We start from the raw sequence: 13,937 nt of genomic DNA on the forward strand, positions 1-13,937 counted from the left end.
CACCACACCTTTTGACTCTTTGCTTGGAAGCAGTGAGAATTAAAGAAACTGAGAATGATATACGTACACAAGACATGAGTTCTATCTGATTGCTGATTTCCACAGCTATCCATGTACACTTTTCGCAGGGACCAAGAAAGATGGTTTTTTTCTTGTCAGTTGCATATAACGTATATAATTGCTGGTATTGAGGAGTCTAGAAGGAAGGTATGTGTGGCGGCTTGGCAAAGAAGATCAACCCTGTCAAATCGGACCTCATGAACTTGAACCACCCTCACCGGATGAAGTTCCCCGTTGAATTGTGTGATGGTGACTTGTGTATGGCCTTGGGGCTTTGGTGGTTAAAGACTTGAAGATATTGATTTAACCTCATGACACATGTGCCTCATGCACCAGTGCGCTCATGAGGAGCTTTGCCTTACCTCACCTTTCACTTTCAGTTTGATTGATACACCAGTCATTTACACAATTCATGCTGCTCAATTCACCAAGAACAGCTAAGAACCCGTGGCTGAAAGGCTACATGGTTCGTCTTGAACAGCAATATTTGTCGTTGGAATCCATTCACATATAAAGGCTGCTTTTGCTAACGAGGCCTGATCGGTCCCTCAGCATTCGTTTTCTCTCCCTGGTTTTGCGTGCTCTCCATAGATTGTCGTTCTTTCTTCGCTGGTGATTTGAGTACAACAGTTTCAAATCCAAAGACGTCTTCTTCTCCTCCAAATTATGTCTTGGAAACTAGCAAACTCCATTCTTTATATTGCCATCGGATTCCTGCTCGCAGGAGATTTCGGATGGAAAATTTTCGCACATGCTGATTCTATAGAATGCGACTACACGTGGTCTAGACCAGAGCCGTGGAATAATCATATGCATCGTCAGTCCAGCGTCTTACCCTTCTTTAAACCCATTCAATGCTCTATCATCTGCAGGGACAGTGTGAACTGACGCAATACATACAATCTTTTCAAAAACAAACATCTTCGTAGTGTGCGCAACAAATACTGGGGCCCGGACCATGTATACGTGCTCGTGGTGCGGAAGAGGAGATACCAAACTACCATGTGTGAAATGATTTGATCATCTTGAATGTATATCAATAGGAAGAACGGAGTGCTTACTGTTTGATTGGATGGAAAACAGCTGCTTATTACTGTGTTGACGAATTGGGAACTTTAGTCACAAAGTATTCATGGGATTGTGATGCAGGAATGGATGTGAATGATGACCCAACCTACTCCATAAGTTGAGTCAATTTGATCTTTATAGCCTTAGCCAATTAGCTCTGGATATCTTGAGAAGTCTTGGGTCTCAAGAGTTCAGTGCTAAATTTTGCATACCCCCAGTTCAGTGCTAAGTCTTCACATCAAAATACTGATTGATCAAATGTGACTTTTTTACGTAAACTAAAGCTTGCAAACGTACTGTTAATGGTACCCCAGTTGACTACCGTTGCAAGTCCCGGCATCTGAACCAACGTAAGTTGATCATCTAGAACTCATTTGATTTCAGATTTTAGTGATCACTAAATGTTGCTTTGTATGGAAACATGATCATATCGATTCTGGCATTTAGAATGTCCCACAAATTTGTGTAAGGCCTATGAATGAAGACGCTACTTACATTGGTTCTTATGAATCTTGGTAGCGTAAAAGCGGGATCCTCATCTCACAATACATGGTGTGCTACACCTACATAGATTGTCCTTCTTTTTCCCCCTTCCTCAAGAGCATTGTCTAAGAAGACAAAGATGAACAGTAGCCAAATCTCGCACAGATGCTATGTTGCTTAGCTTCATCCTTTTTCTTTTCGCTCTCTTGCTTACATTATTTATCAAAATCATGTGGTCTTCATATTTTCAATCGTCATGAATGAAAAGCTGAGCTGTAGAGAACATAGGATATCATTTAAATCAAAGTGAAGCGCATCATTAGAACTTGAAGCAAATATGGATGAATCTGATTTCAGATTGACTGTGAAAAAATAGGAAATCAGAACAAGAAACCATCATTGAATTGTCCGAATTCCCTCTTCAACGCTCAAGATAGAGTTTTTTCTCTTCTGTTTTGTGTCTCAAAAATGCATCATGGGTAGCGGGCCAGTATTGGCGAAGAGGGAAAGAAAAAACTTAGCAATGTAGAGTATCTTTGGCGTGAAGAGATTCCACGGATCCTGTGTGCAAGCCTAGAAAGGAGATACATATTAATATTTGAGAACAAAGAAAAAGGAAGAAACCTCGGATCTCTTTACTGCTAAGCTCACAGCCCGCTCGCCAAAGCGCCGCTTATGGTATCTATTTTCTTTGGATCACCTTTTTCTTTGTTCTCAAATATTAATATATCTCCTTTCTCTTTCTATTGCACTATGCGCTGTTTTCTTTCTTTCCATATCACACAGAGCCGGGATGTACCAATGGCCATGCCTCTCAACCAGTCACATCAATATCATCTCAACGCCAACATTGCTGCGCTATCATTTTGTTTGTTACAGTGAGGTTTCATTCCTTAGGGCCAAATACCACACTTAGAATGTATACATTTTTCAAAAAAGAAAGAAGGAAGGATTTTGTCAAGTCAAATAAAAAGGTGAACAAGAGCGTAATAAAAGAAGAAAATTCATAATTGAGGGCAAAAAAGTCTCAATTGTATTAGTACTCCACCACCCACATTCAATTGTGCTTGCCATTAGAAACTACATATCAGGCTTGGTCAAGAGCAGATGGGATTTCTTCAAGTTGGTGTTTGATGGTCAAGCAACACTTCTGGTGAATCTTTTTGGTTGTCTTTGGGTACCCCAATTGAATATAAAGTGGACACTCCTAGATAGGATCATATCTTGAACTTTTGCCTGTTGTTAGTCAAAAGCAAGCATACGTGTGACTTTGATGAGTGAAGGTCACATCTTTTTTTGACTTCAAGGGTGCGTTGGTAGGGTGCAGGATACGCGCCTGAATTCTCGATGGAGAGGTAAACAGATGACTTAAAGTTAAGTTGTCTTTTAGGTAAATTGATGACGTGTAATGTAGTCATCGCCTACATTTGTAAAGCTGTGCGAAATTGATGAGTATGGCTGATTACCTTCATAATAGTATCCACACCATTAACCATCAACCATCAACTATCCACAGCTACCAGAACCTATCAATCGATTTGTATTATTGAAACCACTACCAACTATCAAAACTAGTATATACTTTAACATAACATCACCAAGTCAACCAATTCCAACTGAACTTCGATCTCACCTTTAACTTCAACTTCAATCTTTCATTCATCTTGACTGCTTCTTTGTTCGGTCACCAACGGAAAGTTAATTCAAATCAATCCAATTCATCAAATCAGATCAAATATATACTCCTAATCTACTACTAGTTTTGCTCATCATTACTCTTGCTTGTCCAACTCATTAATCAATCTTATTCTATCGACCAACTTTCTGCCTTCTGGTTGGCCTATCTAGTAAGCAGAACCCCATCAAACCGCGTAACCGAATATTCTAGCGTCTTCAAATCACAATTCGAATCCACGATGGCTACTCCTTCTGCTCCGATCACTGAGTTCAATGAAGGCGAAACTCTAACGTCTTCAAACTCTTTGCTCTTGGTATTACTCAAACCTACTGCTATGGAGTCGATTGGCCTTTCTCACAAAGATGAAACTATCAAAGTTCACGCCTTCAAGACTGAAGTGCATCAACTTAAAACTCATATCTCTCGCAACTGGCCTGGTAAACCGAGACTTGAAGGAATCCGTTTGATCGCACGTGGAAAGATTCTTGATGATCGTGAATTGATTAGCGTAGCCTTATCTAGTACAGTAAGCCCTTTGACCAATGCTCATGTACTTTTGATTCACAGGAAACTTCTCCATACTCACAAATACACTGACTCTTATTTTGAATTCTTTCGGGAACAACAGCCTGGTGATGATTTCACACATCCGATTCATGTCGTTGTTAGGCCGAATTGCTGGTCCGAACAGGTCTCTGTAACACCAACACCAGCCAGACCCGTGTCTGCTCCACCCACTACCGCAGTCGATGCTGGACCGCTTCTCGGTGCAGCTGCTCCAATCTCACCGTTCCAACAAACTAATCCCCTGATCTCATCTGCTGTTCTCAACTCACACGACCAGACTCAATCCAATCCGACTTCAACAACTCTTCCATCTACACCACAAAATACGCTCCCTTCCACTGTACCTTCTCCGCATCATGCAATCTTCACGCACTTCTGCAATCTCACTCGATCACAGAGACAGGCATTTGTTGACAACCTCTACAAAGCTCAGTTTGGTTTGGTCGAACGATTGGAAACTTTAAGGCTTCGTCTCTATCAAAACCAAGTCGAAGTTTTAGGTCTACAGATGCACCCCATCCAAAAGTCATTTGAACAAGATCAATTGGCAAAATATGAGGATGAAAAATGGACGGTGGTGGATGAGAAATTGACCAAATTGCTGGTGGACCTTCAATACTGGGGTACATATGTAGAACCGTATGAGCCCACTGAATTTCAAGATTATCAGCTTTCTTATCAGCACTATCAGCAAAATCGTCAGAGTGAATTCGAGCGTGTCGAGATTTCGTATGTAGATCATTAGCATTCTCATTTCTCTCCCAAACCGTTTACTAATCATACCATATGCGTCGCTTCCTTTATACTACAGTGGCTTGCCCTTTTTGCTTCATATCCCCCGGAATTTTCAAATCCAGAGCAACCAAGAACATTTCCTGAGAAACATCGGTACTCGAGTTCCCCCAAGCACTCAAGTCACCACCTTCAAGAAACTCAAAAAAGAAATGAACCGAACACTACATCTTGAAAAGAGATTACACTTGCTCATTCTCCAAGTGAAAAAATTGGAAGCTAGTTTCAGTCACGTTGACGGGCTTGTGTCATCCACCAATGCTCTTGTTGGTAACCTATCCCTTGGATCACTGGGGATTAGCTCTCCCTTCCGCCTTCACAACGCGCCTTATCTTGCTGGTGCGAACCCCGTTCCTGCTCAACAAGCTCAAGGTGGTCTCGGTAGGCCTCCAGCAGTACCGGCGCCTGGTATCATGCAGTTACCGCCACATGGACCTATGGGTTTGGTGGGGGTGGGCATGGGCGGAGTTAATCCACCAGCTCTTGGTGTCGCCGGCGCAGGTTTACCCGTTGCTGGTGCCGGACTTGGTATCGGACCCAATGGAATGATTCAAATGCCAGCTGAATGGATGATGCCACCCAACGGTCTTGCATGGCCACACGTTCCGATGGCTCGTACAAGGCGTTATGAATTCACGATCAATTTAGACAACATTCGACGTTACTTGGCCCCTTTACTCTGGTTATCTATGAAACTTGGGGTTTTGCTGTATGTGTTTGGTCGTAATGCTAGTTTCAATAAACGGGTGATCTTGATTGGGTTGGCAGTAGGCTGGGTTCTCTGGGAAGCTTTTGCGATCGGTCAACGCTATGAAGCACAAGCTAGAAGACGAGAAAGACTTCAGCGGCAACAAGCGGGCGCAGGTGGTGGTGGACCGGTGGATCCAGTCCAGGCGGTGTTAGATCGAGGTCGAAGGCGAGCACAAAGGATGAGAGAACAACGTCTCCAAAGAGATGCACCGGCTCCGGATAACAATAATCTAAACCTTCCTAACCTCCCTCCTAATGGATTAGCCAACCCTACTCCGACGGCACCAGCGGCTGTACCACCAGCAGCGCCAGACTCTGCCGCCGCGCCACCTCCAGCCCCCGCACCAGCAGCAATTGAAGCACCTCCCGCTGTCGATCCACAACCAGCTAGACGACGAAATCTTCGAGCGATTGCTGAACAAATCCGAGCAAGAGGTGGAGCTTTCCCACCAGGTACAGAAGTTAGACCGTTTAGGACCACATCAGCCTTTTCACCTAGATATTGGTTTAATTCGATTGCAGTAGTAGGATTAGCATCAGAATATAGAGAATTAGGATTACATCCGATTGGAGAAAGATCATTAGGATCATCTAATAATTTAGATTATCCAAATTGGTATAAATTTTTAAGAAATTTAAAGATTTGTTTAATCTTATTTTTTGGTACACTTTCACCTGAAATTGAAAAGAAAAGGAAAAAAGCATTAGAGAAAAGAACTAGGATTTTGAAAATGGTGATTGCTGATGCAGCTAGAGAAAGAACTAATAGACAACCTACGGAGACTAATGTTCCATTAGCACCGATTCCTAATACTACAAATCAAGAACAGAATGCAACCGTTATTGGGAATGAGAATACGAATGATCGAGATACAACTCCGATTACTTCAAGTGTTGTTTCGGCCAGTGGAGTTGATCATCATTCTACTAGTGATGGAGTTAATAGTACATTAGTTTCTAGACATCGAGTTGATCAACCTAAAAGTATTGAAGTCAATGAAACGACCAATCAATTGAATTCAAATGAAAGTTTACCAATTGTTAATAATGAAAGTAGACCTACCACCACCACCACAAGTCCACCCACAAGTTTACCCACCATTGTGATTCCTCCAATTGCTGGTCCTTCTACTACTACTACTTCCACCTCTACAAGTACTAATCAAGAAAACAAGAATGATAATCTTCAAACGGGTTTAGGTAGAGCACAAGAAGAATTTGGTGGTTTAGAACCTCCTTTAACTCCTTCGAATGAAAGACCTGGTGTTGTACCTGGATTAGATGATACTGATGATGAAGATTTAGTAGTAGGAGAAGATGAAGCTGGAATGATGTTATTTTGAGAAACAATTTCAGAAGAAGAGAGAGAGAAAGAAAGAAAGAAGATATATAATTTAAAATTAAAAAAAAGGAAGAGACATTTTTTTTTCTTTGAAAGATATGAAGGCAAAGTGGGTTTTTTCTTTTTTCTTTTTTTGATCTTGTTAATTGAAATCCAAAAAAAAAAACTTGTTTTCTTAAAAGACCAAAATAAAAAAAATCGTTTTTTTCTTCTTTTTGTTACTTTTCTTTCCTTTTTCCTTTTACTTTTTTTTTGGGATATATATCAAAAGTCTTTCTTTATTTTTCTTTAGTATTATATATATATATAGATTACAAATACACGCAATGCAGTGTGAAAGTTTTTTTTGTTTTTGTTTTTTTGATATGATCTGATCTGATTGATTGATTGATTAAATAAATGTGTAATTAAATGATGAATTTGAGATGGTTCTTTGGTTAATGGGATTTGAGAGTGAGACACCAGGGGGTTAAGTCCAACGTTTCAAACCTATGAACAATGCTGTTACAGACATATCACATTTTTCATTTGCAGAGGTTAACCATGGTACTTATGAAAATCACAAAATAGCCAAACTCAGAAGTGCTGGGCCAAGTTCCCCAAAGGGATGAAGTGACTACTGAGTGCTAAAAATGTAAAAAAACAAATATGCCCTATGAACCAACTGCAACCAATAATTACCAGATAAGTTGAGAAAATAAATGCTGAATAAGCTTCTTAAACAAAGAAATTGGAATTTTTATGCAAGGTTTTTGATGTACCTAAAAGACTTTTGAATGACTATTGTAGAAACATCATAACCAATCACCGGTAAGAATCCTCTGACAAAAAGGGAAGGAAGGTAAGGCTTTTTAAAAATAGATAAATGATGATAATGTCTGAGAGAAATTATTTATAAAAGTGATGATGTATAATGAATGGTACAGAAAATGGTAAAACAGTGGTCAGGAGGTATGACATCAATTACTCTTGAAGGGTGGTATAACAATCATAAGTCTGGTTCATATTTTGTGTCTATTGGTGGATTATCCCCACATTTGAGCACAAAATATGAACCAGACAGGAGGTTCTAGGAAATTTTGGGACTTGGTTTCTTGTATCATCTCTTTCTGAAAAGGTTCACTTCTTTCAGAAGTTCTAATTGAAAGGATGACATCATCCTTCAAAACCTTGTGAATGCATGATGTCTTACCCCTCTTATCTACTCTCTAGTCACACTTGGTTTCCTGAAGATTTTTTTTTTGCTTGAGGGAGATATTTCAATCTTTGATAGATCAACAATACAACCATGGCACTCAGAGAACTCTGAGGTCAGAGGTAAAAAAGAACAACCAAAGCTCTGATACAATAAACGCTGAGTAAAAACCAATAAATGTTAAACCTTGAATCCACCCACTCTGTGGCTTTCAAGCTCATCTACTTTGAAGCAGTCTTAATGACTTCAGAGGTTTACAACATGAAATTATACCCTGTCTCTGTAGTTCTATATGAGCTTTGAGGAAGTTTTCAAAATCCTGCACTTGTGGTCTTCTAATCTTTTCCTTATCAAGTTGAGACAACTCATGGGTGTATGTATGGTGTTTTGATTTAGCAAGATGGCTCAAAGCCCCAAATGATTCCAATCTAACACCATAGTGTATCCCCAATAGGATGTCTGTAGGAGACCAATCTCCTGCCGATTTCATCAGTTTAGAAAACTTGTTTTTGTCCATAGATCCTTCATATATATTTTCAATCTTGTCAAGGTGCCTCAATAAAATATTGAAACCTTTTTTGAATCTGTGAGATTGAGGAGTTGATCCACCTGAAAATAGCTCAAAATCAATTGATGAAATCCAGTAAGACCCCTTGTATCTGATGTTAAACAATAGGCTGTCTTTATCAATCACATCATGTTCATGGATTAACCTGAATAGTTTCACAAAAACATCCCATGTGTCTTTATCCTTGGTATCTGACAGATAAGTCTCTGAATCTATTTGAGTTGCTGAGTATAAAGCCTCTTCAATCAGCAAGATCCACAATGTATCATATCCTCTTTCTTGTTTTGATTTGAGATCTTCATCAGAGTACAATTGAGAAATGAAATCTGATCTTTTTGCCATATATGCCATCCTGGATAGTCTGTGCTGAAGAAGTTTTGGTGGTAGTAATCTGCAGAGTTCTTGATAAGCATGTCCATTTTTTTCTTGGCGGATTTTTTTTATCAAGTTCATTGTGTCTGTCAAGGTTTTATATTTCATTTCAGAGAAGACTGGCCAATATTCTTCAACCTGTAAAAGCTTCATACATTCCTTTAAATCATCACTTGCATTTGTTTTGATAACTCTCCAACCTTCAATTAATTTGAATTGTTGAACTTGAGCTCTGATAGACTTTTCCCAGTTCCTGGATTTACCCTCCCCAAAAGAACTTCGCACTTTTGTCCAAGCACACTCAAAATCTAATTTCTTCATTGATTTTTCAAGCTCTATCAATCTTTTCAGCTGGATTTTAGCCACCTTCATATTTGTATAGCCTGAAGTTACTATTTGATATTTCAACTCATTCAGGATTTTAATCATTTCATGTTTCAATAATTCATCTCCCTTTTTGTTGGACAAAGGGTCTGATGTCATTCCAGTTTTTTTTCCTTGGCACATGGGCACATCTGTCACCTTCCCACGGGAAATTCTGAAAGGAGTAGGTTTTTTGTCAATGAACAAAAAAATAAAAGGTATTCCTATCCTTCACAGTGTTTCAAACTTGTATGATATCAGAGCTTACCTCATATCTTCATCCTTGGGTGTCTTTGCCTTCAAAATCTCCTGAAAGCTAGTCTCTTCATCTGAAAGGGCTTCTTGCAAGCCGTAAAATAAGGCAGATTAACCTCTAATTCTGCTTGATTTTGATGGGTAGGCCAGACTGTAGTGATGTGGATCAAATTACTTACTATTCTGGTTGCTATGGACCTGGTGGCCTTTTCCTATTGAGATATGACATGACTCATTCATAATGATTGCCAACTTTTTCTTGTCTTGCCCCCCAGATAATTCTTCAAGCCTTGACATGTGAGAATTAGTCAGTTTCTTCATCACAAAACTTCTTCATTCAAGATGATCACCACACCTATAGTTACCATCTGACCAGGTTTCCCTATCTTTGTGTGAGTTAATCTTTCTGTCAAGTATCACATCTGTATAGATCACTGTCTTTCAAGAATTCTCCAGGAATTTATCCTAGCCTCTCAGGTCAGACACTTGAAATAACTTACTTGTTTCTTTGATCTCTCCCTCTTCAAGTTGTCCCATGACAAGGTTTGTCTGCTCACTATCTCTTACAGTTTGTCTCTTCATATCTTGGTCTTCCCAAGGCCAAAGGTGAGGTTGAAGATGAATGCTAAGTAGACCTTCATTAGGTTGAACTCGACATCATTGTGGACTGATCAACAAATGTAAAGATTACACACAGTAAGGAATCCAAATATGAGCCTTGGTTTGTAATCTCAAGGGCTTTGTCAGATTTATTAGGTGATTCATCATTCTCTATCCTTTTTGCTGTATGTGTCCCACTTGGAGGATGTGAGATGAAGTGAGATTTTCTTTTCCTTATGTTTTTTATTTCAGATGTTACTTCTGAAAAGCGAGAATTAGAACTCCCATCAATATCACCATGTAATAAAGATGCTTGATTGGTTATGATCTTATCCAATGCTGATCTATCCTTGATTTCTTTGATTAGGGGGTGTTGAAAAGTAGATGAGATAAGGTGAAGAAGAAGTGCAGCAAAACATAAATCTTGGTACAAAAACAGCCTCATGATTGATCTAGTGGAACAATCAGGACTGGAGACTATCAACTTAGAGTGAAAATATATTGTCAAATTATTTATTGACTATACATATATTGGAACCATATTTACCCTTTTTCACCACATGATGATCCCACATCCTCACACATGCTTGACTTCTTGTATCTGCTTCTGTGGTCAGTTAATTCAGACACTTGTTACAAAACATTAACTCTTATTGATGACCACTTGAGTCTGAATGTAGAAGTTTTTTGAGTTGGAACAAGTCAGATATGACTGATATTCAGACTATGAAACAATAGCTTGAACTCAAATCCCTGTGTGTTCAAAAAGTGCATTGACTGACCAGCGAGAGGGCTCAAGTGAGGTTTACCTGGAATCATGATAAGAGCCAACAATCAATGCACTGGATGTGAGGTACGTAAGGCATTGTCACATAGTCACTGGTGCATGTAGTGGCTATACAAGAAGAGTGTGTCACAGAAACCCAAAACAAAAGCATCACCAGGGTAGCCCTGGGATAACAGAAACTTCACAATGTCAATGTGCAGTACAAATTGAGAGCAATTCACAATCACTCTCTAGAGAGGAATACAAAGATAAGATGATTTTTTGTAGGTATTTGGGCCAAAAAAAATACCCAGGACAACTAGGGATGAAAAAGGATAGGAAGTTAAGATATTAATATATGTCAACACTATTGAACACCATTGCTTTTGCAACGATGACAAAAACAGTAAATTTGGATGATAAATTAGGTAGGGAGACTTAGATCTCAGCCATGTACATTCAATCTCACAAATCTTGACAAGGATTTCACACCAAATCACTTGAACGTTGTGACAAACCTGACTCAACCTCTTGAAATGACTAGAAGGTGTGTGATTGATTAAGTTGATCCATAAGTTGTAAATCTTTGACAAATTTTGAGGATTGAGAATCACAAAGTCAAAGGGGTGTTGGCAATCATGACAGATCAGGAACATCTTTGACATCAGAAGTGATGAATGATGAAATGATGAGATGATGAGATGGAAGTAAAAAGGCCTCTTAGACTCTTCCCAGGCATGGTATCACTGACACTAGTTTGAGTCCTGGAGAGACAAGGTATTTCAGCAATGGCTCTCCTCACCCTAATCTGTCAAAATGGAGCCGGGTGTGAGCATTGGTGGCATGTCTGTCTAAACCTCCCCACCTTACTGAAATGCTGTTCTTACAGTTTACCTACACAATCTTCACTCCCAAAAAAACATCAGGCAGCCTCACAACCAATTCAAAACAAGCATGTTCAAGTGTTCCCTCAGCGGCCTCAAGATGTTCAGTCAATCTTTTGGAAGCTTTTGGCATCAAAATCAAGTGTTCATAACAAATTTAGTCAATTACAAGTTACAAAGTAGAATCTGGGCACATGCCTGGCCTTGTGCCTGGAATTATTTTGGCTGTAAGTTTGGATTTTCCGGGCAAAACCCTGGGTGAAGTGTACTCTAACTGTAGTCTTTGAATGCCTCCATTGGTACTCAACTTGAGTACCCCAAGTGTGGCACCACGTGGCTCAGTATGAGGAGACTCGCTCCTACGTCCCTGCCTCAGGTGCTCTGGTACACTTCTCAAGGGAGGAAAACCGTAAGGTGAAAAATGTATAGGTGAGCTCTGGTGAGCTTAATAGTGTTGATAAAGTGACCTAAATGACATCTCTTCCCCAGAGATGATTGTATCTCTTGTTAACTAACCTGATAAAAAAGTAAAAAATATGAACACTCATGTCCATTTCCCAAAGGTATGAAAATCTCAAGCTAACCAAAATAAAAACAAAAGAGAAACCATACATCAGACTACAATGAGAAAGACATGAATTAGTAGACAAGTTTGTACCTAAGTTCAAGGGAGGAAAAAATAAGATGAGAAATGTATAGGTAAGCTTGATGGCTCTGATGAATTGATCTAAAGGATTCTACATATTATAAAGTGGTTTTTAGCATGTATTGGTAAGCAGTACCCAAAGGCACGACAGCACTGCTGTTTTCTATGACACAGCTGGGATCTTTTTAGCGGGTTCACATTGGGGAAGGTATGCAATCTACTGAAGCTAACCCTTTTTCTGTACACAGGAAAAATGGAAGAAATGAAAATGGTTGCCAAATTTCATTTTTCTTCATTCCAAATTTTTCCTCACGTGTCCCTGCTCCCCGCTACCTGGATATCTCACACTGTCAACTCAGAAAACATTTTCCTCATTTTCTCACACTTTCACAAATATGGAAGCCACCCGCCACCCAAAATCAGAGGAATATGTTGTCCTTTCACTGGTAGTTTTATGTAGCCCCCTTTCATCAACATGGTAGGATAAGACCCTTTGCCTTGGGAGGTCAAGGGAGTGATTTTGATTCAGTTAGTTTCCTCTTTACTGTAAGTCTAAGAAACCTCACAGAACTGATGTTTGAGGTGCGAATTAGCGGAAAAGGAGTTGTAAATGCTACAGCATGTAAGAGTTGGGATTGGTGTAGTAGGAGTTGGAAATGCTGTAGATGAGCTGCCCAGCCCACCATTCAGAGTACCCCCATCTACAGTGCTGGTGTTCCTACCCCCCTCAGCTCACCTTTGAGCGGAGGCCCCCCCAAGCAACCTCAGCCTCCTTACCCAAGGTAGTTTTGGTTTGAATAGGATTAATAGTTACTGTTGATTGGAAATCTATGACATTTGCAATGAAACATTTATTACATAGCCATGTTGAGATATCATGATAGTAGAGAATGGAACAACCGTAAATTTTGAGTAAAAGACTACCTCTCTTTCTGAAAGATAAGGAAAGAGAGTAGGAATTGGATGAGAAACAACATATATACCCAATAAGTTCGAGAAACAATAAGACACAATGTGATTGAGGTTGTTTGATACATACCACATCTTTTATAACTAACAGATGAGAAAAACAGAAGTCATACACATACTACTACCCATAACTCACTACAAACATAACTGGACAATTTGACAGTCTTGATTATAATTCAACACCCTGGCAATGCTTAACTCATCAAAGTCCTCTCTCAAAGAAAGGACAAGAAAGCTTGTGCTAAGTGAAATAATCATATGCCAAGTGAAATTTGACACTTGTACACAAGATAGGCTCTTGATACATCCTTGAATGTGAGATAAAGGAACGACTCAAGATCATGGGTCATTGGTCTCCTTATGTCCAAAAGTATGATGCAGAATCAATTGGTAAATTAATTGGCTAGTTGTGACACCAGAATACCAGCATTCAGAAATGTTTAATGACCCAAGATATTTCTATCAAAAAGTGGATACCAAATATTGAACCAGAGAGAAGCCTCTAGGCTGAGAGGGACTTGGTTAGGCCAGGGGAAGCTGACAGTGTGACATTCAAAATTTGGCAAGTGGGGTAAATGA

General features: G+C 39.5%; 3 protein-coding genes across 3 annotated transcripts; 2 read left to right on the forward strand and 1 right to left on the reverse strand.

Annotated features, from left to right (window-relative positions):
• Window positions 1-726: 726 nt before the first annotated feature.
• Window positions 727-1,610, forward strand: MELLADRAFT_123875 (uncharacterized protein; the record flags this gene model as incomplete). Its single annotated transcript, XM_007406396.1, has 5 exons — window positions 727-877; window positions 990-1,064; window positions 1,144-1,245; window positions 1,413-1,478; window positions 1,576-1,610. 5 exons carry the CDS (start codon window positions 727-729, stop codon window positions 1,608-1,610), a joined length of 429 nt encoding a protein of 142 aa, XP_007406458.1.
• A 1,493-nt stretch (window positions 1,611-3,103) lies between these two features.
• Window positions 3,104-7,181, forward strand: MELLADRAFT_76971 (uncharacterized protein; the record flags this gene model as incomplete). The annotated part of the gene is made up of 3 exons (XM_007406397.1): window positions 3,104-3,815; window positions 3,918-4,585; window positions 4,668-7,181. The coding sequence occupies 3 exons, from the start codon at window positions 3,528-3,530 to the stop codon at window positions 6,739-6,741; spliced, it is 3,030 nt and encodes a 1,009-aa protein (XP_007406459.1).
• A 971-nt stretch (window positions 7,182-8,152) lies between these two features.
• On the reverse strand, window positions 8,153-10,538 carry MELLADRAFT_103578 (uncharacterized protein; the record flags this gene model as incomplete). Its single annotated transcript, XM_007406522.1, has 5 exons — window positions 8,153-9,413; window positions 9,507-9,579; window positions 9,673-9,774; window positions 9,994-10,118; window positions 10,189-10,538. 5 exons carry the CDS (start codon window positions 10,536-10,538, stop codon window positions 8,153-8,155), a joined length of 1,911 nt encoding a protein of 636 aa, XP_007406584.1.
• Between the last annotated feature and the right edge of the window lie 3,399 nt (window positions 10,539-13,937).

This window comes from Melampsora larici-populina, assembly GCF_000204055.1.
Source record: "Melampsora larici-populina 98AG31 unplaced genomic scaffold MELLAscaffold_6, whole genome shotgun sequence".
Lineage (NCBI taxonomy): Eukaryota > Fungi > Basidiomycota > Pucciniomycetes > Pucciniales > Melampsoraceae > Melampsora > Melampsora laricis-populina.